This window comes from Lathyrus oleraceus, chromosome 5 (assembly GCF_024323335.1).
Source record: "Lathyrus oleraceus cultivar Zhongwan6 chromosome 5, CAAS_Psat_ZW6_1.0, whole genome shotgun sequence".
Lineage (NCBI taxonomy): Eukaryota > Viridiplantae > Streptophyta > Magnoliopsida > Fabales > Fabaceae > Lathyrus > Lathyrus oleraceus.
Genome location: NC_066583.1, coordinates 298,781,076 through 298,805,935, shown reverse-complemented (window position 1 = coordinate 298,805,935; position 24,860 = coordinate 298,781,076). Strand labels below are relative to the sequence as shown.

At 34.9% G+C, this 24,860-nt stretch overlaps 2 protein-coding genes across 6 annotated transcripts; one reads left to right on the top strand and one right to left on the bottom strand.

Annotated features, from left to right (window-relative positions):
* The first annotated feature begins 9,819 nt into the window (after positions 1-9,819).
* Positions 9,820-11,719, top strand: LOC127084099 (E3 ubiquitin-protein ligase RZF1). 5 transcript variants are annotated; one of them, XM_051024488.1, is made up of 3 exons: positions 9,820-10,958; positions 11,291-11,334; positions 11,459-11,719. In XM_051024488.1, exons 1-3 carry the CDS (start codon positions 10,102-10,104, stop codon positions 11,506-11,508), a joined length of 951 nt encoding a protein of 316 aa, XP_050880445.1. In that variant the 5' UTR covers positions 9,820-10,101; the 3' UTR covers positions 11,509-11,719. The 5 variants fall into 5 exon arrangements, 4 of the variants coding, with proteins under 4 accessions (XP_050880445.1, XP_050880447.1, XP_050880448.1 ...); XM_051024490.1 differs by having other exon boundaries at positions 9,820-11,020; XR_007788620.1 differs by having other exon boundaries at positions 9,821-11,020; positions 11,193-11,334.
* A 1,458-nt stretch (positions 11,720-13,177) lies between these two features.
* Positions 13,178-16,525, bottom strand: LOC127084098 (uncharacterized). Its single transcript, XM_051024486.1, has 12 exons — positions 16,233-16,525; positions 16,063-16,122; positions 15,930-15,983; positions 15,761-15,821; positions 15,592-15,668; positions 15,336-15,385; positions 14,766-14,848; positions 14,431-14,501; positions 14,175-14,334; positions 13,805-13,947; positions 13,622-13,720; positions 13,178-13,448 (listed from the first exon to the last, which is right to left on the bottom strand). Exons 1-12 carry the CDS (start codon positions 16,269-16,271, stop codon positions 13,380-13,382), a joined length of 966 nt encoding a protein of 321 aa, XP_050880443.1. The 5' UTR covers positions 16,272-16,525; the 3' UTR covers positions 13,178-13,379.
* Between the last annotated feature and the right edge of the window lie 8,335 nt (positions 16,526-24,860).

The window sequence follows — 24,860 nt, the reverse complement described above, 5'->3', positions numbered from 1 at the left end:
GGGAGAGATCACCAAGAACCATGTGATTATATCATACTTGTTATTTTATCATTTACTAAAAATACCAAAAAATGTCTTTGCATTTGCCTAAATCTTTTGTAGGAAGGGCATGATCACCTTGATCTATCAAGTTCACATCTAGGGTTTAAGACCCTCATTGCTAATAGCACAATCAAGGAATGGTCCAAAATATCTAATCATCATATATGAGTCCCAATTATCCCTACATATTATTTTGATCAAGTATTCTTCAAGAGTTTGAAATTGGTTTGCCTTGGAAACCCTAGTTCATTTGGGTATCTTGTGTAACTTATTCAACAAGCTTCCTCATCAATTGATCAAATTTCTCAAGGTACACTTTAAAGTTCATCATATTATACATATATGATCTCCCATGAGCCTAAAAACTCAAGAGAATTGCAAGTTAACAAGTTGGTTGATGATGGTTGGCCAGATGATTTCATCTGATCAAAACTGGGTCCCCCTAGACCCTATCTCCTACAATTTTCATCATATGAAAATGATTCCAAGAGAAAAGTTAATATAAATGACATTCCAAAAAACTTTCATGTTTAGGTCTAGAGATAATTTTTCTTGGAAAGTCATTTTCTATGTTGAAACATTATAGGTCATTTTTTCTAAACCCTAATTTGAAAGTCAACTTCTCAAGGCCATAACTTGCTCAATTTTTATGAGATGAAAGATTTCCAAGTTTCACAATAAAATTAAATATGTCTAATTAAACTTTGATGTTTAGATTAAGGGTTAAATCAACTTTTATGAGCATGTGATATGAGGATACATTATAGGCCATTTTGGATCAATACCATTGAACAAGTGATTTTCCTCAACTTCAAAAATGCATAACTCACTCATTATAAATCCAAATGATGCCAAATTGGTGACCATTTTTAAGGTCTTTTAAATATCTACAACTTTGATGAGTACACTTTTATCATTTAGATCTCACATAAAAAGTTAAGCAAGGTGGAATAATTGAATATGTGATTTGACACTTAGAAAATATTTTAATATATTGAAATTTCCAAACTTACACCTCAAAATGCATCATGATACAAGTTCCAAATGGAAATGTGTTCAACATAAGAGTTGTTCCTCTTGATCTAAGCTTTCCAAAGAGTCTTAATTCATTCATTTTGGACTAGGTTTGATACGTATGCGCATGGTGTAAACAGAATTGTATTAGTTGGCAAAATCGAAGCTTCAAATGTTCAAACAACTTTGCCTTTCCATTCAAGCTTCATGCAGACCTTATTTCAGTTGATTATAGACCTAGAGGGATTGCTTCATGGGCCTACACACGCCCATGCAAGCATGTGCATTGCATTACCAAATTTGGAGAATTTTTCAAGTGTGCAAATAACATATCTCATGGCTATAAATAGAGGTCCCCTACATCAATTCAAAGCCTTTGCGTGCCAGCTTTGCCCCCAACCTTTCAAACCCTCTCAAATCAAAGAAAAACCTGAGAAATTTCATTTGAAATTTGAGTTTGAATCTCACTGTTTGGAGATTCAAAAACTCCAGGATCAAAAGCTTTGCATTGTTCTTAAGCCACTTCCACAAGCTCCATAAGCAAGATCAAGCACAAATTGAAGCAAGAGAGATCCATTTCTGCATAGCATTGAAGGTAATTTTCTAGATTTTTCTTCTCTTCGATTCTCTTTGAATACTCATCAATTCTCTTGGATCGTTGGTTGTCTGAAGTCCTACCAATGTAGGCAAGAAGATTGAGTTGCTTTGAGGTTAAATCGAAGCAACTCAATTGACACACATCAAAATTCAACTCCATGTATCTCTTTATATATTTGGAGTTAGTTAAAATTGAGGTGATATTCGTGATCTACGCCATTTTATCTTTAAGATCATGTCCTGTTTTTTCATTTATGATATGGTGATGACTGAACCAGTCCGGCCAAGGTCATCGGAGAAGATGACCGGCCTTTGGCTTCGGCGATGCGTTGGATGTGTTCAGAGCCACTAGATGAGTTTGAAATGTTTTAATCAGGAGCATACATTGTGATTACCAGGCGTGTGGACGTTTGACTCAAGTGCATCATGGAACGCGCGCTCCACCACTTGATCTGCCACCTCAATTAATAAGGCAGATCAAGTGGTCCATGTTTTTTTGATTATCTGATTTTATTTTTTATTCCTTTGATTTTCATTAATTCATATTAATTTTAATATTGATCCAAAAAAATATGAGAGTTTCACCAAAAAAAATTAAATAAAATCCTCTTTCATTTTCTGAATTAAAATTATTTTTTTGGGTCATTATTAATATTTTTCATGATTTAATTGATTTTTTGAATATTTGTAATTATTTTAAAATACTTTTAAGTCTCCAAAAATTCTGAAAATTTTTCTCCAAGGTCCTTTGACTTTGTTTGACCTATGATAAATCTCATGGATATTTCTTTGGTGTTTTGATGAGGTTTTAGGAAATTGACCAATCATATTTAATTGAATGTATTATTTTTAATATTTTTAATTGTTTAAATGCCAAAATAATTGTGTAAAATCATTTTAATTGATTTTTTGAGTTTAACTTGTGTTGTTGGGCCTTGGTCAAGGTTGATTTGACTTTATTAGGTTAAGATCATTGGATTTAGGGGATTGATGGAATGTACATTCCATCTTCCAAAATGAATGAATGATTTTAACTTGGTAAAAGTCCTCCTTTGTCCAATTTGAGTTTGATCCATTTCCCTTCCCTCTTCATCTCATTCCTCTTCCTTATGCATTCATGTCATGGACCTATGATATCTCAATATCATAAGGCTAGTTGGTTACAAAATCAACATAAGTATGGATGAGATTAGGTCCCCCCCACTTTGCATATTCTTTTTGTGTGTGGTATGTTTCATGAACATAGTCCATCATACTATGTCTCTAACATGCATTAACACCAAAATTCTATTGCCCGACCTTAAATATTTGTGACTTCTAGTTAGTGAAATTGTAAGTCTCACATCTTTCATGGTATTGTGTGGAAATATGGCCTTTTTTCCTTTCTTTGGAAGATGTCTTGGTTCAAGGATCCATACTTGTGATAAGTGGGTTGAGTGTTCTCCAAAGAATGACTTAAACAAATGCAAAGCAAAAGCAATACTAACTTCTAACTCATTAACAACTAACATTTAATTTCAAGTCCTTTACTTTCAATGCAATTTAATTTTTAAGCATTATTCACTTTCCATTATTCATACCATTCTAATTATTTATGTTAATGTCATTTTCACTTTGTCCACTTGGACCATATTGTGTGATATATTTTGTTTGTGTATATTGTGTTTGTTTGTATGGTCTTTGACCAATAATATACATAATAAGAACAAAAACCCTAAAAAATATCTTGTGTGGGCTGTTGGTTTGATCTGAGACAATTGGACTTAGAATTTAGGAAACATTCCCCTTTGTAAAGGACTTGGCCAATGCCAACTTTCATGTAACCAAGTGCTTGTAATTTGAAGCTTCATCTGATACATCAGTGGAGATCCATTTGAGTTCATCTGTAACATGATCATTGTGAAATTGTTACTTTAAACCTGTGATTTATGCATTATGGAATTCATCTGCTACATGGGCAAATTTGAAGAAGATCATGGAGTTGCTAAACTTGGATGTGGCTATCTTTATTTGATGCCTTTCTCTTCAAGTTGATATGTTGTACATTGTTTGTTGCTTGATTCTAAAGTCCAATGCAAAGTTAGAATTTAGGAAACATTCCCCTTTGCAAAGGACTTGGCCAATGCCAACTTTCATGTAACCAAGTGCTTGTAATTTGAAGCTTCATCTGATACATCAGTGGAGATCCATTTGAGTTCATCTGTAACATGATCATTGTGAAACTGTTACTTTAAACCTGTGATTTATGCATTATGGAATTCATCTGCTACATGGGAAAATTTGAAGAAGATCATGGAGTTGCTAAACTTGGATGTGGCTATCTTTATTTGATGCCTTTCTCTTCAAGTTGATATGCTGTACATTGTTTGTTGCTTGATTCTAAAGTCCAATGCAAAGTTGGGTTTCTATATGACATTCTTGTCTGATGGATTGCAGCCCATTGGTTAAATCTTTTCAACTCTCAACTTTTAAATTTATTCTTAGAATTGGTCTCTTCATCTCCTCCCCACTTCTTTAATTTCAAAATCTCTCCCTCCTTTCAAAAATCTTATTTGCTTGTGTTTAATTTTTAAACTTTTGACCACTTTTGCAAATTAGAAACGTTGGCCTTATGCCATTGCATTTTTAAACTCATTTTGTTAATCAAACTTGTAAATAAACTTAACCATACTTGACTTAAAATTTCAAAATCTAAAAGGAACTAACTCATTAAAACCATTTTTAGGCCTTTGTGCCTTTCAAACTTAAAATTTTGTTAAAAGAAGTGCATCCATTTTGAAATTGATACCACAAACTACGAGGTTTTGATCCCTCATTTTTATGTTGGTACGTAGGCACATGTCTGAAGGTCTTGTCAAACACAAAAATATAATTAACAAACTCTTTTCTCATCCCCTTATTCTATTTGTTTGCAAACATCATTTGTACAAAAACACATATGCACACAAGAAAGGGCTCCCTAGGAGTACCTAGGACACTTTGGGTGCTAACACCTTCCCTCTGTGTAACCAACCCCCTTACCTGTAATCTCTGGCATTTTATTAGTTTTGATTTGAAAACTTCTTTTTTGGGGGGTTTTTTTTCGTACTTTTCCCTTTTCCCTTGGAAACAATAAAGGTGCGGTGGCGACTCTTGTTATTTGATGTCTTGCTTATCCATAGCTTTATGATCATGAATTTACCGCTACACACATGTTATAGTCGGAGTATGCTAGGATTGTTAGCATGTCGAATTTGGCATGTTTGTTATGCTCAATTGTTTAAGTTAGCTTGTTCTCTAAGTTAGCTTGTGTAATGGGTCTGTGTGTAAAAGCCCATTAGTTTAGTGTGTTAGTTTTCTTATAAATAGGAAACTAGTCTCTCATGATTGTATAATGCAAATCCTAATTAGGATGAGAGGGGTTATTTGTTAATCTGTAACACTAGTAATCTTGTTCCGAAGAGAAAGTAAAGAATAACAGTTTATAACCAATTGCATTGTGTTCTTCTTGCTTCCCTCTTTTCTACCCTTGTGGGTTTCTTGTCGATCAAGAAACTGATTATAATTTGTTATTCCGGCATCATTTTCACAACAAATTATTATTTCGGTTGGCTTAATAAGCAATGTAGTACTATGTTATGTTAGATATAATTTGTAGTAGTGTAGATTTATCCACAAATAAGTTGTGGATAAATTTGCGACAAGTTATCCATTTCTTAATCAGCTTAACGATTTCTCTAAAATACACATATATAAGTGACTTGTGAAGTATGTAGACTTGAGAGGACTAAAAGATCACTGAGCTCTTAGACGTTTGTTGTAATCTTTCAAGATTAGTGGATTAAGTCCTTATTGAAGGCAAAATCACCTTGGCCGGGTGGACTGGAGTAGCTTTGATTTTACAACGAACAGGATAAATTCCTCGTGTTATCTGCTTTTATTTTCGTGTGTGTGGTGTTGCAAAAGTTTTTATTTACCGTGAAAATAATTCAAACTCCCATTTCTTGTTTTTCTCCACCTTCGATCTCTACCCAACAACTTCACATGCATATAACTTCATCCACAATCCAGGAAATTAAACGAAATCAAAAGCAAAAAATACAGATCTCGTAGAGTAGAACACAACCATGTCAAGAAAATCTCAAAAAGATGGATTAATCATAGATAAAAATAGCACAAAAGTCAAGCAAAACAAATTGTTTTCAAAAAGTTTCAGCAACTCAAACATCCAACATTCAAACAATCAAGCAGAGCTATCATTTTAAAACATTCATATACAATGTATGTAAGTCATTCATGGCATGTTCATATCCAAAATGAAGGAGATGAAGAGAGGAGAAGATTACCTAGTGGAGAAGGCCCACTGCCTCTTGTGCTTGTTTAAGCTTCAGAAACCCCACCAAAAATGCTTTGTGGTCTTCAAATGAGAGTAAAGGAGCAGGAGAAATGAAAAGGGAAGAGCTTCAAATGGAGAAAAATGTTTGCAAGCTTCAATATGCAGATCCAATTTCTCTCTTTTTAATGGTGTGTGTCTGTGAAATCAAGTCATGAGGGACTTATATAGAGTGTGTAGAGTGAGGTGAAGTGTTGCCCAAGGTTGGAAATCCGTTGAGGGGCATGATTGGAAGTTTGAGTGCAAAATGAGAGTGAGGTCATATGGTTGTGTTTCATGTTGTTTTAATGGTATGTTTGGTGTGTTTTCGAACAACAAGAATGAAGTTGAGAAAGCATGAGAAGGTTGGAACGTGAGGGAGAGAAAAATCAGCAAGTTTGCACACTTGAACATTTCTTCTTTTTGCCAAATGCATGAGAACAAAGTTATGCATGGAAATTGCTTTGTTTGGGCCATTTAAGGAAAGGTCATGATGGTATGTGTGATGGAAATGCAACATGCTTGGTCATTTGGAGCAAAATGTAAAAATCAATTGTTGCATGTTTTCATGTCAAGCTTAATATATGACTATGCAGTCAACTTGGCACGACTATAACTTGATGTATGTTCAACTAAAACTCACAAACTTGGTACCAATGGGAAGAGGGAAGACCAAGGAACAGTTTTCATGTTGAGTGTATTTTGAAATGAAGCCTATAAAACTCCTTAAAATTGTAATGAACTTGCTTGTAAGTTCTGACTTGAAACACTTAGAAAATTTTCTATGTGTTGAGCTTTTAATGACTTTGAAACACCAATCTTACAATGATCATAACTTGAACCATGATGATCTAAATGCCACAAACTTGGTATCTCCTTAAAGCTAGGATAAAGGAGAACAACTTTCATATTAAGGTCAACTTGATTTGAAACATTGGTCATAGGGAAAATTGGTCATGAAGACAGCTGATTATTAACACCAAACTTGCCAAAAATAGTAAGTTTCCATAAAACCCTAATTCCCAAATTAGGCAATTTTGATAAATCTCTTGACTTTCTTGATTCTTGTGATTCCACTTGGACAAATATCAATCATTGGCCATATTTGACTCATGAGACACAAGTTTAACCTTAAAAAGTCAAGAGTTGACTTTTTGGTTGCACGGTTGACTTTTGTTCGACACAGTCAATTCCTCTATGCTCTTGATCAATTGAGCTTCTTCTGATTACATCCAATGACCAATACCGCACTCATGAATGCTTCGATACATATATAAGACCATGGAAACAAGTTTTGCTCAAAAAGTTAGTCACAAACTGACTTTGACCAAAACCCTAGTTAATAGCCAAATGATATGAGAATGATGATCATCTTCAAATCCCTTGTCAATCTCAATCATTTGAGGATACAATGAACATGTTGAAACTTCTTAAGGCATATGGAAACCTTGTGGCTTGAGTGAACCAAAAGATTGAGGACATCCCCTCACCATTGACTTAAATACCTGTCTTTCTTCTTTCTTGCTTGAGATGAGTCAATAGAACAAGATACCTTGATCTCATAACCATAGAACCAATGATATGCATGAGTATATATGATAATGAGACATGAGCCAATTAGGGTTGAAAAGAAGAAAGTAAATTTTAGGGTACAACAATTGGTTTCATTAAAATTTAGTTCGACCATTATGTTTACTTCAGATTTTGACCTAGAAATTCATTTGTTATTTTCTTGCTTTATGTGGATGATATTCTCAAAGCAAACAACAATGTCAAGGAAATAACGAAGGTGAATGAAGAACTCAATAAGGAGTTTGATATGAAGGATTTGGGAGTTGCATCCAGGATTCTTGGGGTTGACATTCGAAGAGATAGAAAGCAATTGAAATTATGCTTATCTTAAGAGACATACCTACAAAAGATTCTCAACAAGTTTGGTATGTTGAATTCATAGCCTGTTATGACTCCGACAAAACCTCAATTCAAGCTGAGTACAAATCAGTGTCCTAGTACTGAGGTCGAAAGAGCTTATATGAATAGCATCTCATATGCTAACATAGTAGGGTTTTTTATGTATGATATAGTCTATATTATAGCCGACATAGCATATGCAATAAGTCTTGTAAGAAGGTACATGGTGAATCCTGTAAAGACTCACTGGCAAGCATTGAAGTGAATTCTAAGGTACATAAATGGGTCTCTAAACAGAGTCCTGGTTTATGGTGGAGCATGTGGTGAAAATAGTAAAGCACAAACCGAAGGGTATGTCGACTCAAATTATGTAGGTTGTATGGATTCCAGAAAATCTATTTCCGGATATGTGTTCACTATGTTTGGCACAACAATTAGTTGGAAAGCAACACTTCGGGAGGTTGTTGCCTTATCAACCACTGAAGCGGAATATATCGCCCTCACTAAAGTTATAAAAGAAGCATTGTGGCTTGAAGGTTTTTCTAAGGAGCTCAAACTTCAAGGTTGAGTTATCACTGTTAAATGTGATAGTCAGAGTGTTATACACTTGTCGAAGAAGTCATCCTATCATAAGCGAACCAAGCACATCGATGTGAGGCTGCATTTCGTCAGAGGGATAATCGAGCGTGGAGAAGTTCAAGTGTTAAAGGTTTCGACAGATGACATTGCTATTGATATGATCACCAAGACATTATCAAGTTGCAAGTTTTTCCTCTGTATGTAGTTGATAAAGTTGCATGAAGAAAGCTAGTTTGTTCTCTTGATGCTATAAAGTTTGTTTCAAGGTGGAGATTTATGAGATATTAGATCGAACTCTAGTATGGTTGAAGATTAACTTCTTGGTTCGAAATTCGGCTGGACCTTAGCATGTCGTTGAAGTTTGTTCACATGTTGTAGTCGGAGTATGCTAAGATTATTAGCATGTCGAATTTGGCATGTTTGTTATGCTCAATTTTTTAAGTTAGCTTGTTCTCTAAGTTAGCTTGTGTAATGGGCATGTGTGTAAAAGCCCATTAGTTTAGTGTGTTAGTTTTCTTATAAATAGGATAAGAAAGGTTATTTGTTAATTTGTAACACTAGTAATCTTGTTCCGAAGAGAAAGTAAAGAATAGCAGTTTATAATCAATTTCATTGTGTTCTTCTTGCTTCCCTCTTTTCTATCCTTGTGGGTTTCTTGTCGATCAAGAAACAGATTATACTTCGTTATTCCGACATTGTTTTCACAACAAATTATTATTTCGGTTGGCTTAATAATCAATGTAGTACTATGTTATGTTAGGTGTAATTTGTAGTAGCGTAGATTATCCACAGATAAATCGTGGATAAATTTGCGACAAGTTATCCATTTCTTAATCCGCTTAACGATTTCTCTAAAGAAATATATATATATATATATATATATATATATATATATATATATATATATATATATATATATATATATATATATATATATATATATATATATATATATATATATATATATATATATATATATATATATATATATATATATATATATATATATATAAAAGTCATACGTAAATTTTTAAAATTCTTTGACAAGCACTTCGGAAATAAAATGAATAAATTTTTTTTCAAATTCTCTTAACTTGGATGTCTTCAAAATGAAATGAAGGAAAAAATATAAAATTTTCAAATTTAAATTATTTATACATGAATATTTTGATTAAAATGTATAAATTGTAGGAATATGGAAGGATAAATATTAGAATATAGGGTAAAATTTTCTATCATAACTCGTGGAAGGTTAGAGTTTAAGTCCGATTTAACCGCGACTCAAGCCTAAGATTACAAAGCACGTTGTAAATGAACAATTTGGTCAAAATGGTATGGCAATCAGAAGAATTCTGACTTTTAGAGCTTCTCTGTTCATTCTTGTTAGAAAAGTAAGCCGTTACCACTCTTCCCTCCAAAATCACAAAAACTTTGCCTGGATTTTTACCTCAAACACTTATCCTTTTCCTACCAATGGAAGGAACAGTGGTTTCATTGAAAGGAATCACTTTGTACAAACCGCATAAGTAATCCTTTTCTTCTCCTCCATGTTCCATATATAAAACCTTCCTCTTTCATCAACTTCCTACATCATCATAATCATCACCATGTCTTTGAGTCCTCCAAGAGAGAGAATCAACGGCCAACATAGGAACTTCCATCTCTACTGGTGCTTCCAATGCAACCGCTCCGTCCGCGTCGCATCCGATAACTCCACAGAATTAATATGCCCACGCTGCTTCGGTCAATTCATATGCGAAATCACCATACCAAGACCGAGACTCATGATAGACTTCACCGCACACGATCCTTCCCCAGAAGCGCGTTTGCTAGAAGCACTTTCCCTCATCATCGACCCACCCACCCGAACACCACGCCCACGAGAAGTTCCCGTGCACCGCCGCACAGGGGATCATCCGACCCGAACACAACCCGAGCCCGGAATCCAACATCATCCACGTACATGGGTTATCCTTCAACCCGTGGATCCTTCAGATTCAAACACGTTTCAACCCATGATTAATCCACGTGGACGACAGGGATCAATACCGATTCCGCGTGGCGTTGATGCAGGAGATTACTTTTTCGGCCCCGGTTTTAACGAACTGGTAGACCAAATAACTGAAAACGACCGGCAAGGTCCGCCGCCGGTGCCGGAGAGAGGCATAAACGCGATTCCGACGGTGAAAATCGAGAGTAAGAATCTGAAAGAGAATTCTCATTGTCCTGTTTGTCAGGAAGAGTTTGAAATTGGCGGTGAAGCGAGGGAACTTCCATGTAAACATATATATCACTCTGATTGCATTGTTCCGTGGCTTAGACTTCATAATTCTTGTCCAATTTGTCGTCAAGAGGTTCCTGTAGGTTCTGATGATGAGTGTAGTGAAGAAGAAGGTGGTGGAGGTAGGTTACGAAGGTGCTTGAGGTGGACTCGTGTTTCGTCTCTTTGGCCTTTTCATGGAAGGTATAGAAGAGTTCATCCTCAAAGACACAATGGTTCTGGTTCTGCTTCTTCAACAACAAGGGGTGATTAATAATAATTTAATTAAATTAACTAATGTTTCATGATAATTCATGTTCATAGTAATGCTTACTTAAATAATTAATACTAAAAAATGGAAAATGCATCTTATGATTGGGGGTTGAATATTATTAGTTCCATAGAGTTAAATTCATTTGTCGTTTATGTTCTTTTCAGAATCTAATTCAAGGTGGCATTTTTGCTGCATTCTTTAATGCATGAATCCAATGATTAACTTCTTCAGCTTGAGGCTGAAATCATGAATATCATTTCAGGTTGTTAACATGTAAACGCAGTAGACTGGTTGTCATAGTCACAAGTAAGTTATAGGTTGAATCTTGATACGTGCACTTTTTATTACTATTGACAAACTCTCAACGTATTTTCACTTTGTAGTATAAAAGTCTGGTTCTAAATAAGGATTGTTTGGTAATGTTTTGCAGGAATAAAATGGTCTTACTATCGAAGTCAAGAATCGAAACTAAGTAAATGAAGTTAGGCATCCGTGCAAAACTGTTACTTGTTGTAAATGATGTTTATCTTTCATTCATAAGAGGCTACATTTATTTGTTAATTTTATTAATATCTAAATCTAAAAATGTACATAGTTACTGGATATCAACTAAATACGCATACACTAGGAATGGTGATTGTCATAAAATAACAAATTGGTTACCATGTTATATATCATTGTGTTTGCTGTAGTGTTTTTGGAATTGTGACTTTCCTTGCTGTGTTATGTTCCTTTTAGTCGTAGTTCATTACATAACAAAAGTTACACAAGAATGAAATAAAAACCATTTCTATGGGGATTTCTTAAGTACTCTTATAGATTATTAGTATACCCGGTAGAAATACAATAATATCTTTAAATTTTGAAGATTAATACTTTTAAATTTCAAAGATACATCTTTCTTGAATACATTTTTTATACACATTTCATTTATTTTTGAGTCACACTCAATTTTATGTAAAAACTTAATTCAAAAATACATTTTTGGAGACTCTTCGAAAATGCATTTCAGAAACCTATTAATCATAGTAGTGGGTTTTCTATATATTCTTCCATAAACATTCACAAATTACCAAGAATTGTAGTATGTTTGTACATCCTTGAAACCATAGAGGAAAATCACCAATTATGACAAAGGTTCAAAAGAAAGAATCTTCAAATTAAATTTGGGTATTTAATTGTCTTGGTCGATTGGTAATTTCAATTTTGTGCAGCGACAAATCATTTAAACTCCCTAGGAAAAATTAATAAAAAGTTTGAGACGTGAACGTTGTGTTCCATGAAATACAAACTCAAAATTAACACAAGATAGATAAAAATTTAAATAAATTTAATTTTAAAGAAAATATTATCTGAAAATAGAGATTATTTTGATGCAATAACAAATTTCTTAAGACCAATTAAATTTCTTATTTTTAATAGGTTCCAGAAATATATATTTTTTTTAAAAATCGAAAATATATTTTTGGAATAAATTTATTTATAAAATTAAAGTGTGATTCAAAAATAAATTAATTGTTTATATATATGAGGTACGTTCGAAAATTTATTTTCAAAATCAAATAAATATTTTCGAATTTCCATAATGTTTTCCACCTCTGATAAAAGTAAATGATTAAAAGCCAATTAAATCTAGCTCAGTTTTGAGAATGCCTAAACCAATCACAATGTTCAGCTCATATTAACAAAAAAAAAAAAATACTCTGTTTAATAAAAGCCATTAAGCTTTTAGCTTATAGTTTTTCCTATTAAGTTTTAACTTTTTTCTCAAAAACTATTTGAAATAATTTTTAAGCTTGTAGCTTTTAATAAAATCTAATCTTATCCTTCGATCTACTACCTTTCATATATATTAAAAATGTTTTTCATGTTTTTTTATAAATACATTTATTTTTATTAAATAAAAAGTAATTTAATAATATAATAAAATCACTAATTTCTTAATTAAAAATGTTATTTTATGTCACTTTGTATTTATGACATAATGTAACAGTAAATTTACCAAACATTTAAAATAACATATCACCTATCCGTCATCACTATTAAGTATCAACTACCAGAACTACCCGATATCAGTCATCAGCTAATTTTACCATATAGAGCCTTAGATTCAGAATCTAAAATGTGAAATTTGCTCTTGTAACCGAAATAGTATGCAAATCGGTGCCACTTCATTTTTTTTCATGTCAATTTGTTTGAAATCGTCGGAATTATCAAATATTTTTACAAATGAATATTCTGTTAATGCATGGCATTCTCACAATCAAAACACTGACAAAATAGAGTTAAAATTTCAATCCCTCTTTTGTATTCCTGCCAACAAATCTCATGTTCTTACACAAACCTCAGCATCAACGTTTTGGCTGATGGAGAGTACCAGCATGGAACCCTTCTGTATATGCAGTGCTCTTAAATATCATCTGCAATAAAAAGGAATCTAGTGATAAGACTTTGGTGATCCTAAACATAATCAGCTGTAAAAATAATATAGTGATACTGATAAAAAAATTGAAATTAACTTTTTCATATAAGGGGGACATTGATTTTTAAAATGGGGGAAAATTTGAAGGCACGGCCATGGTCATATACTTACAGCAAGATTTTTAAAATCTGAGATGAGGTTTTTCTGTAATTTGTCGGATACCACAGTACCCAGTTGGTCTCCATGTGTCTTTATAGTTTCGTCATTGATCTGTATAGCCAACACAATTCAGCCTGATGCAGAAAGTATAGCATTTGTTTGAAAATGAAAGAAAGTGCATGTGTTTGTTTTTACCTCTGAAAGCAATAATTTTGATGTTTTATTCAATATCTCTTCAACTAATTTCCCAACGTCCGCAGAGGATCTTGAGGACTGAACATTTTTTCCCGTGGCTCCTTTTGAATTGTTCCCAGCTACGGATGGCTTGACAACTTTGGCTGCACCAGAAAGATTTAAATTCATTAGTAAGTAATCACTAGGACTTTTATGATACAGTTTTTGCTACCCTTACAAAATAACATATGTGCTGAACATTTTTAGGACCTATCATGCAAAGAAAAAAATATTCAGTTATAATGTAAGTATACAATCCTCTCTACTAAACAAATTTTTTAAATGAAGGCAACTGAAACAAATTGAACTAATCAGTTTGTATAATTTTTACCTGGAACTGTCTTGGACTTATTTTCCTCAGAAACAAGGTTTCCGTCCTTAGGAGTTACTGCAGATGATTGTTTTCCTGGTTGATCAGGCAAAACTATTGAACCGGATGGAACTAATGCGGCTAGGTCAGGGGGTTGATCTTTGCCCACTGTAGGATTGGCCTGGATGGCAATAAGGCAAGACAAATGATGGTAGGATAGGAGAATTTATTATTAAAAAACAAAACCTACAAGAGGTGTCACCTTAAATTAACTCACCTCCAAATCGACATATGAGGGATCTCTTCCGATTGATTTAAGAAATGTGTCAAGACCTCGTACATTTAGAGCTGCAATTGTAAAGGATCATCTAATTTTAATTATTGAACTGTGTAGCACATCATGGTGTAAGAGATCTCAGACAAATCCAAGACCTTATTGACATGTCAAGTGGACACAAAAACTATAACCTTTCAATTTTAAAAAATGACAATAGTATATAGCCATGAAAGGAAGCCTTGGTTAGACTTCGGGTATCAATTGGTGGACTCGTCTCATGGTTTCATGACCTTAACGATCTGTTTTTTCTTTAATAAGAAAGACGGCTCACTTACATATTGACACGTCATTAGACAGTGGATGGAAGAAACAATGCTCCTGTGTCTTGAATCCTTGATCTAATAGCAGCGAAACATCTCTTCAGAAAGTGAAAGATGTGGCATTTTTATAGAGAAAAAAATAGATCAGTTCCTTATATATAGATTTTCCAAGTGGGTGAGAACAATGTTTTTGAACAGTCTAATAATCAAAAACATAAACACCTCTAACGAAGATGATTATTAACCAAGCTAGCGCTCAATCAAACAGTTCACAAAGATCGTGACATAAGCAATCATTTAACATATCCAAGTTCAATCATTCAAGATATATGAAGATTGAAAAGCAGCAATAGCTATTTAGAACTATTAGAATTTTCTAAAATAAACAAGAAACCTTTAAAAGAACAAGAATAGTTGATATAAAAGTTTAAGACTAAAAAGAGAAAACTAACAAAAAAAAAATGTAAACATAGATTTCAAGGCAAAACATCTTTGCAACTGACTGAGGGAAATATGTTTACTAAATGACAAAGAATGGTATGCAATCAATTTGTGTATGCAGACACAATAAGAACCGAAGCATACCGTGCTGATTCATTCACTACTGCAAATGGTGTTACACAGCCCAAGGGTACCTGAAAGATAAGTATTCACATAACACAACAATATCAACCATGTTCTTCGCATGAAGATATATAACGCCCAGCAATGAAAAAGGTAACTAGCCTAACTTTCCATTGAAAAGGAAAAGAAAAAATACATAATGTGCACATCCTAAAAAATGCACACACACAGACACACACTCAAACAACAAAACGATAGAACAAAGGCACAGACAGACCTGAAGTAATTCACCTAAAGCCTCTTCAGGTGCCATTCTTAAACCACCTTTTCCCAAACCAAGCCGCTGAGATAACACTGCTCAGCTTCAAAGCAACAAAGCAGTTTCATTAATACGCGAGCCAATACAGGCAAGTGAAGAAACTCCACATTTACAAAATTATGCATACCTTTCAGATCTACTTTGGTATCAGCTAAAGCAGAAACAATATAAAACCTGTTTTTCTTATCCTTTTTCACAATGCCAGTAAATAATCAGGTCACATACAATCTCTAACAACAACAACAAAAACAAAGTAACAGAAACATAGATTACTTTCTCTTATATTACAAATATACCTTCAAAAACAAGTTTTTACTGAGTCCACCACCCAAATTTCCAACATACTTTGCCTGAAGGGGAAAAATTGACACTAAATCAGAAAGAAAAAAAATGATAGAATTTGAATTATGAAGGCATTTATTTATTTACCTGAGCTTCAACTGTCAAAACAACGGGATGCTCATACTTAGAGAACTCAATCTGAAGCTCCTGAAGAAACGAAGAAAATAAACGATTAATATAATTGCCGCTGAAATTTGGGGAAAATCGAAGAATGTGATAATAATCAAGTAAGATAAGACACGGTTGCATGAAAGAACCTGTAACCGGTGAAGTAGCTGCTCCTTCGAAAAACCCATCGGCGGCGAAATGGTAACGGCGGCTTGGTGGAAGCAAGTTTGTATATCGCAGAGCAGAAAAGAACAAGAGAGTGAAAACCCGAAAACAACACTGGGTTTGGTATTGGACTATCCTCTAAAGTTACGGCCTTACAAAAAAGTTTGGACGTTTTTTATTTATAATTTTTGTAACCAAAAAGAAAAATATATATATAAAATATTTTCCGCAGCTGGGATTCGAACCCAGAATTCATCTGTTGAATTTTCCAGTAGTGCTACTGCGGAGTTGTTGCTTACGAATGCTTTAAATAGATATATATATTATTAAACTACTGATTAATCAGATGTTAAGTTTGTCAATAACTTATAATTAGATGAGTATAGTATAATTTAATAGTTTGCTTAAATTAAATTAAATTTGAAATGGCTCATTACTTTCTAGCATACTCTTAATTTGGTCTCTGAAAATATAATATTTCAATTTAGTTTTCGACTTTATAAAATAATGATGGTTGTTTATTTAATTTTTAACTCCTAATCACAAAGAAAACAACACAATATTTAAAATATAAAGGGCAATTATGTGTCATAATCTTTTTATATTTTTCTTTATTTACGTTTGAGAGACTTTCTTTATCTTTATCTTTGTGACAGTATACAATGTTTTCAAAACTGATCGAACCGGCGGTTCAATTAGTTGGACTGGGAACCGAAGTTGAATCTAATCCTGTCAACTTTTCAAAATTACTAATGAGTCAAAACTGGAGTAAAACTGAATTGAACTGTTCAAAACTATTCGACTCAAAGAATCTGAGTCGGTTTTATAAAATTGTTCGGTACAAATAAATGCATCAAATTGGCCACTTAAAGAAATTAAAATTTAATAATATCAATATCAGAACATAAAACATTTATCACCTTATAGGTGCTTCCGTCCACATAAATCATCACCGTATAGGTGCTTTCGTCCACAGAAATCATTCATTGATGAACAAGGGCTTCCATATCAATCTTACTTTTCCCCTCAAAAGCATGGGCCTCAGCCAAATTGAACTAAAAACCAAGGAACTCGGTGGTTTAGATAGTCATACCCCCCACCGAAATGTCCCTGGTGACCTCTCGAGCAACCTTATCCAAATAATTTGCCGCAAAGACTACATCATTAAGAATACCATTAGTGGTCATGCAATACAAGAAAAAGAGCTCCCTTTGGGTAGCCACACTGGTTTTATCACCTCGTCTAAACAATGTGAAAGCAAACGTCTTTTGCGCATACCAAAAGCATGGGTTTTGGATAATTGAGGCCTTAGCCCCCGCGACAATGTAAAAGTGGTTGCCAGAAATAGAATACCAAAAAACTCTTAGCATGAAACTCCTTCAGGAGATCTCTCGGTCAATAGATGGGTAATTGGAGGATATGCCCCAATTCCTCTACACTCAATTCATGGTTTTGGTTAAAAAGACAGAATTTGAGAGTACCATAGTAGTATCTCGTTCCGCCGACATAGTTCTTTTGCAACTTAAAGTCCAAGGTGCTAAGAAATTGAATGGTGATGCACTCAAAGGTTGGTGCTTCCCTTTGCATGAAATCAAGTAAACCAATTGAGTGGAACATCCTATCTATTTGGGAAATTTGTGCCCGGAAGTAGAATTGGATGATGGATAGTGAACTTTTTGTGAAAGTAATTTGGTGATTAGGGGTAGTACGAGGTTAAAGGTGGAGGATTTGTGTTTGAAAAAAATGGAGTTTTTTTATGGTTTGGAAAAGGTTTGGAGAATTTGGGGAAGATGAGATATTTAGAAAGATAATGAATGATGGTTAGAAAATCATATTTAGTATTTTTAAAGAAAGTTAATGGGTGATGATTTGGTTAAATGGAGGTGTGTGGGGCCCAAGAAGTATTTGAATTTGAATTATTATTTTTTTGAAGTTTTGATCTCCCCTCCGATGCATCCTTTTTCCTTTTTCGTCCTCCGATGCGAAGGCTCATACTTTTGGTCCAGTTTTTCATGGACTTTCTCTTTCACTCTCTTATTTTCCTTAGGCTATTCTTACTTGGCCCTAGACGACCCTTATGGTTCTTGGGTTCTTTACCTTTCATAGCAGACGCATCAAGGCCTTAGTTTATGGGAATGGGATTTTATCTCAAGACATTCTCACAGCCTTTAGCTTCGGTATCAAGCTTCTCAACCTTAGCATCGTCGAGCAACCTCTATTCCAACTCAGTGGTCGGAGGAGGTCTTAATGCACTCTCTTGAACATAATCGGTTAGTAAGTCAACCAAACAACAAGAATCCCTTAAATAAGGGTTCTTCAATAGTTTTCTAAAATGAATTCAATATTCTCATCTCCTACCTCAAAGGTCAATTTCCCTCTCTTGACATCTATAACGGTCCCCCCCGTAGCTAAGAAAGGCCTTCCTAAAATTATCGGGATTCGACCATCTTCATCGATGTCCATTATAATAAATTCAACCGAAATATAATACTCTTCAACACTCACCGGGACATCCTCTAACACGCCTACAAGATACTTAATCGATTTATCGTCAAGTTGGAAGGACACATTCGTAGGTTTCATGTCTCCCATATCCAACTTCTTACATTTATGTGATCCATGTTCCAATATTACATTTTTGAATTCGTTTAAACATTATTATTGTCATTTTGTTTCCGTTCCAAACATTTTTTGATATCGCCTTAGATAAACACCGCGACAATTAGAAACGATGGATTTGACTATTGATCTCCGTGGGATCAATATCTTTTAAAACTACGTGATAGACTATATACTTACAGTTAGGTAATCCGATAGACTCATAAAGTCGCGATCAAGTTTTTGGCGTCGTTGCTGGGGACTAATTACGTCAAAATACCATAACTTGTTGTTACACCGTCTAGATTAAGGAACCCTAGTCTCTATTACTATGCATTAACAAAAAAATTCTTACAATTACCACTCTCAATATTATGAAGTATCACATGAGTCTCATAAATCCAATCTTAAGATTATATAGGATTATTACGTTGAGACACTAACTCTCTCCAAACTAGAATACACCATGCATAAATTTATGGTGACACAAACTCTCCAGAAGGAAGAGTTTAGAAAACAAAGTCTCTATATCAATGAAACCCTTAGGCATCTAAACATTGTGGTCGAGTCCTTAGTGACTCACAACAAGGCAATGGAGACTAAAATCTCCCTACTTGCACAGACACCTTTAGGACCTTTCCCTGAGAAACATGTGGATGTTCTAACAACCACTAGTGAAAAATCTATCAAAAATCCTAAGGAGAGTGATAATGAGGATGATTCAAGTGAGAAAAGAGTAGAGATTGAGAAAGATCCACCGACACCACCCAAAAGAGAGGTTGTCGAAGAGGTAGATAATGAAGCATCATGTGTTGTTCCTCCTCCCTATAAGTCACCGATTCCTTTCCCGCGAAGGTCTATGTAAGTTAAGGTACACTCTAAATCCGAAAGCTATGAGGAGTTATTGGAAAATATCCACACCAATGCACCTTTATTTAAGATCATTAATAAGAAAAGAAAATTAGAAGGCCATGAAACTAGGGAACTCATTAGTATTAAGAGGCGAAAGTTATACTTGAGGTGGTGGATGAAAAAATTGAACCAAAAGTTCTCAGGATAGAGCCAGAACCACCACCACAAGTTCAGAAGGAAAAACCACCTTGCAGAAGGAAGAAAAGAAAAGGTGGTGGATATGAGAGATGGATTGATAAGTAACCCTGGAAATCGAGGATAATTAAAAGTTTGACAGAGGATTCATCCTTGAAAGAACCACCATGAGTACTTACACTTTTGAGTCGTCGAGCTACCGACGTTAAACAAAGCGATGCATGGGAGGTAACCCACGAATTTTGTTTATCGTTTCCTTTTATTTTCTTATCTGAATATATAAATGGGAAATTTAACCTTAATAGATTATCTACTAACTTTCTCTTGTATTCTTTTCAGGCATGCTACATCTCTCCTTAACACATATTTCTACTAACCTTATTATTGTTCTCTTTCTCTCTCTTATAGTGATACTCCCGTTTTATTATTGTTCTCTTTCTGTTTTGGCATTTATGCTAATTTACATTATGACAATTTTTTTTTGCTTTATGACATTCATTCACTACTATGATGATTGTTTACCATCTGGATTCAATAAATTTTTGCTTGTTTGTTTAATTTCCCTTGATTATATTTTTTGTTAGTCATTTATCTACATATTATTGTCGTACTTCTATATTTTTCTATGAATTACATTTTCCATTTTCATTATAAAAAAAATTATGCACCACTAACCATGATGTAGGTCAAACAAATTAATATAAGGAAAGAAGTCTGTGAGAAAAATTTGTTCCTGACACGTGTGGCGTTCGCCACACCTACCTGGCGCTCGTCATGATTTAATTTTGTGGCGGTCGTCATGCTGAACAGAAACAAAAAAAGTTGCAGTTTCTGCCTTTCAAACTTACTCTCCCCATTATTAACTCTACCTCCCCACCTACCCAACCTCTAACCACCCCATTTCCTACACATTCCAAAATATTCCCTCATTAATCCTCCAATGTTTCACTTCTCCATCTCACTCCTATTTAAACACACCTCCATAACAATCACCATCGCCATTCTTAAAAAGCTCTTCTTACCCACTAAACTTTCAAATTCTTCGCATTTCAATTTACTCTGATTCCAGGGGCAAGGGGAGAAAGAACAATTTACTCTGCTGGGGAAGGAAACAACACATCTTCCTCATCACCTCTCAATACTTAGAAGAAACCTTCAACCATGGAGGGGATACAAGTTATCGAGCTCGGATCAAGCAACCCTACTGGGGATGAACTGTAGGCGACCCTTAAAGGAAACTGCCTGACAAAGGGGATCAGAAACGAAACCTTTGTCAACACTTGTCATGCTGGGGATGAAAAGGGAAACAAGCCCTTCACCAAACTGCTCTAGATAACTTTTCGATGAGGAAACAATTGAAAGCTGATGAAGAGGATATAAACATGCCAGAATATGAACAAATGTCTTACCTTTTGGAAATCGTACTATCCTTGGGAGAGCACTAAAGACGTTTTAACTATCCTTTCAGTCATTGTGAATGTTCATTTTGTTTAAAAACAGTTTATAAAAACTTTATTTGCTTATGAAATTCTGGTATAGTCAGAGTTCAGATGTTCTACACGAAGTCATGACATCTGATCCAACATTGTTACTAAAACAGCAAGACAGTTATAAAAATTAAAACCCAGTACTCATATGCACACAGTCACAGATGTCATGACATCTGCTACTATACCACCATGGACAGAAGAACATCCAGTTTTGTCCATCTAGTACAAAGACACAGTAGAGATCAAACATAACACTTATATTTATTGATCCTGCCCAGTTATCAACATGATGTCTCAACATTGATTTGAACATCACCTGTTCCAACATTACAGATGGTTGAACTGTAACAGACCACCCAGTCTTATACATCAGTATTAGCAGTCAATGATGAATGTCATAACACTCTGTTTTGCATTCAGACTGCAGGCTATGTGTCAGGTCTGTTATTCCCTTCATAAACAGACTCAAACCAGACTGAGTTATAACAGACAGAATATAGTGTGCAGAAGGTAAAAACACCAGTAATTGTTAACCCAGTTCGGTACAACATTACCTACTCTGGGGGTATACCAAGCCAGGAAGAAGATCCACTATTAGCAGTATTAATTCAGAGTTAAACTCCCCCGTTTACAACTCTTCACTTAATCCCTACCCAATGCAATCTATACCTAGGCACTCCTAGATAGAAACCTCCAGTTTCCATTCCTATTACTACAATTACAATGTAATGTTTAAACAACTTGAACATGCTTCACAACTTCGTTCAAGAACATAACAACTCTTGCCTACAGGCTTTGAGTTACAATTAATCTCATGCTTTCAAGCACTGAGAAACACCTGGTAACCTTCCCACAGGTTGGGAGGTTTACCTCACACACACCTCTAATTTTTACATTGTTTGAGGCTTACAAAACCTAGGTTGCAATCTGCTATTTATAACCTAACCACCCAACTGGATTTGGGCCTTCAAAAATCGCAGCAAATCTTCCCTTTGCTGTTACAGAGCTGGCAGAATCCTTCTGCTACAATCAAGGTCTTCAATCTTTTATTTCCTAAAAGATCTCCATATTTGGGAACTGTATATTCACCAAATATATTCACCAAATCTTCTGATTGAATCTTCAAGATCTCCACACAGGAGTTAGGATATTCACCAGATCTCCTAATTAATCACAAACCAAACCAGAATTAACTGATTCAGTTTTATACATATGTGAGATGTCACAGTCCCGATGTCGTGACATCTTACATGACATGTTGGTCCAAATGTTGAACTTCTTCAACCCAACATATTAAAACAACAGAGGTGATTACATTATTTGTTTTACAAAATTAATGTCAATCTTAAGGTACTAACAATCTCCCCCTTTGACAAATTTTAGCTAAAACAAATAACCCAATATGGGTCTGCACTTCCTCTTTGGCATTGACAGCCCCAATGCCACCACCACTGTTGGTGTACATGAGGAAGAAGGTGTACAAGGATCAACTCCACCACAACCCTTCCCCTCAACAGTAGGGCTTCCTGAAGAATATGTAATGCTGAGTACATAGATAATGTAACTCAGATCACAAGACACAACTGTCTTCTTAACTCAGATCACAAGACACAACTGATATACCCAGTTAGTGACTTTTGTGTCTAAATCCATCTTCTCCTTGCTACTAGATATTGCTTGTTTCTGGTGCATCCTCAGGACAATGTTTCTCTCCCCCTTTTTAGCTAAACATTTATAAATGACACCTTCACAAAACCAGATCCAGGAGCAATATGCCCAGATCTTAACAAACCTCATGGTTTAGAGGGAATGAAATGTCGCTCTTGTGAGAAGAGGAGTGCTAATACATCCTTTAAATAGGCCAGACCATGCTAAGGAATTAACGGTAGGAGTAAATGCTTGGTCAAGATCCATAAATATTTGCTGAGAATCAGTTAGAGAATCACCACCAATATCCCAGATTATCTTTGAATACCTTTTATAGCTCTTGACTGTTTCTTTCCAGAAACAACAGTTCCAAGACTATTCCATAAATGCTGTCAGACACGTTGCAAGCTATGTCTTAACATTTGACACTGTTTTTGTCTGCATTCTTCATGTATTCTCCCTATCACCATTTCCTAAAACCACTTTCTCACCTCCAGTGGTAGCTTGACATCTGGCACCACACATTCACATATCCTTATACAACTTCCAGCAGGAACATAGGATATCTTATGTTAAGACATCTCCTATGACATCTTGTGAACACTTTGTCCTTTTTGTTCACAAGGACAACTACCAACAGTTAAACAACTTGTCAGAGGTTTAAACAACAGTAGAAACAGAACAATTACTAGCTATGGCTACTAGTAATATGCACAAGGGTATTTCTCCTCCCCCTAAATCTGTGCAACAACCACAGAATTACTAGTTATGGATGCAACTAGTAAGACACACAAATGCATAATGCACCAGGGTACTTCTTCTCCCCCTAAAACTGTGCATACAACAAACATAACAGCAACTCCAGCACCTGTTCCACACAACTGTAATACACAGGCTCATAACATAATGAGACACACCCCATCCATATTTCCTTATGACTGTAAGTTTCAGAAGGAAATAACAATATTGTCCAAGGCAATGTCATGACATCCGATCAGACATTCTTCTGCTTACTCAGTCTTGACACACACCATAACATCCCACTAACTAACAAGGTTCCATACCTTGTTATTTGAGAACACATAGACCACAAGCTTGTTGATTACTTGCAATGCAAAGACAGAACTCCCCCTGTCATGAACAACTAACTCTCCTCTTGAAACATGGAGATCACACATGAACATATCCAACACCCCCAGGTTGGACCTTCACAAACTTCCTGATTTAAAGAGAACCCATACAACTTGATGAATGGAAAACATAAGACGCATCTTCATGTCTTCAAGAGCACACTCCCTGTTCAACCCTCTTGGCTGAACACATCCACACCCTGTGACTATCTCTCTTCTAACCAGAACAGAAAACCAATTCACAACATGACACCATCTGATATTCTTCAGATATCACTGAATCATAAGCTTGATCCAGACCACAATTGGGACATATGCATTCTCATCCCATCAAGAGATACTCTTCCATAGATAGCTCAGAACTCCTTCCACAAGCTCCAAGAGATGAATAGAAAACACCTCCTTTTATCTTCAACTTACTCCTTTTCTGCCTAAGGTAATTTGTCTCAGACCTTCCTCAAGAATAATCAGCTGCCATAAGTTGATTGTCTTGATTCTTCGAACTCACTTCTGAGATAGACCAAATGCCACTGGTTGATTACCTCCTTCATGAATCCTCATATGAAAAAGTCAAATGCCATTCTTTGACCTCTCCCCGTTTATCAGACATCTCCCAAAGATATTCTGGCCTTCCAAGTGAGACTTGAACTTCAAGCTACATGTTGAACAAAACTTAGATTTTCCAAGACATGAACATGTA

Bases quoted from the DNA above. Each gene is read 5' to 3' on its own strand.
- LOC127084098 (XM_051024486.1), bottom strand. From the start codon at position 16,271: ATGGGTTTTTCGAAGGAGCAGCTACTTCACCGGTTACAG. The intron at 14,502-14,765 runs GTAAGTGAGCCG...TTACAATTGCAG, and splicing joins GTCTAATGACGTGTCAATAT to CTCTAAATGTACGAGGTCTT. The intron at 13,449-13,621 runs GTAAGTATATGA...TTTTTATTGCAG, and splicing joins CAGATTTTAAAAATCTTGCT to ATGATATTTAAGAGCACTGC.
- LOC127084099 (XM_051024487.1), top strand. From the start codon at position 10,102: ATGTCTTTGAGTCCTCCAAGAGAGAGAATCAACGGCCAACATAGGAAC. The intron at 11,021-11,192 runs GTGATTAATAAT...TGTTCTTTTCAG, and splicing joins TGCTTCTTCAACAACAAGGG to AATCTAATTCAAGGTGGCAT.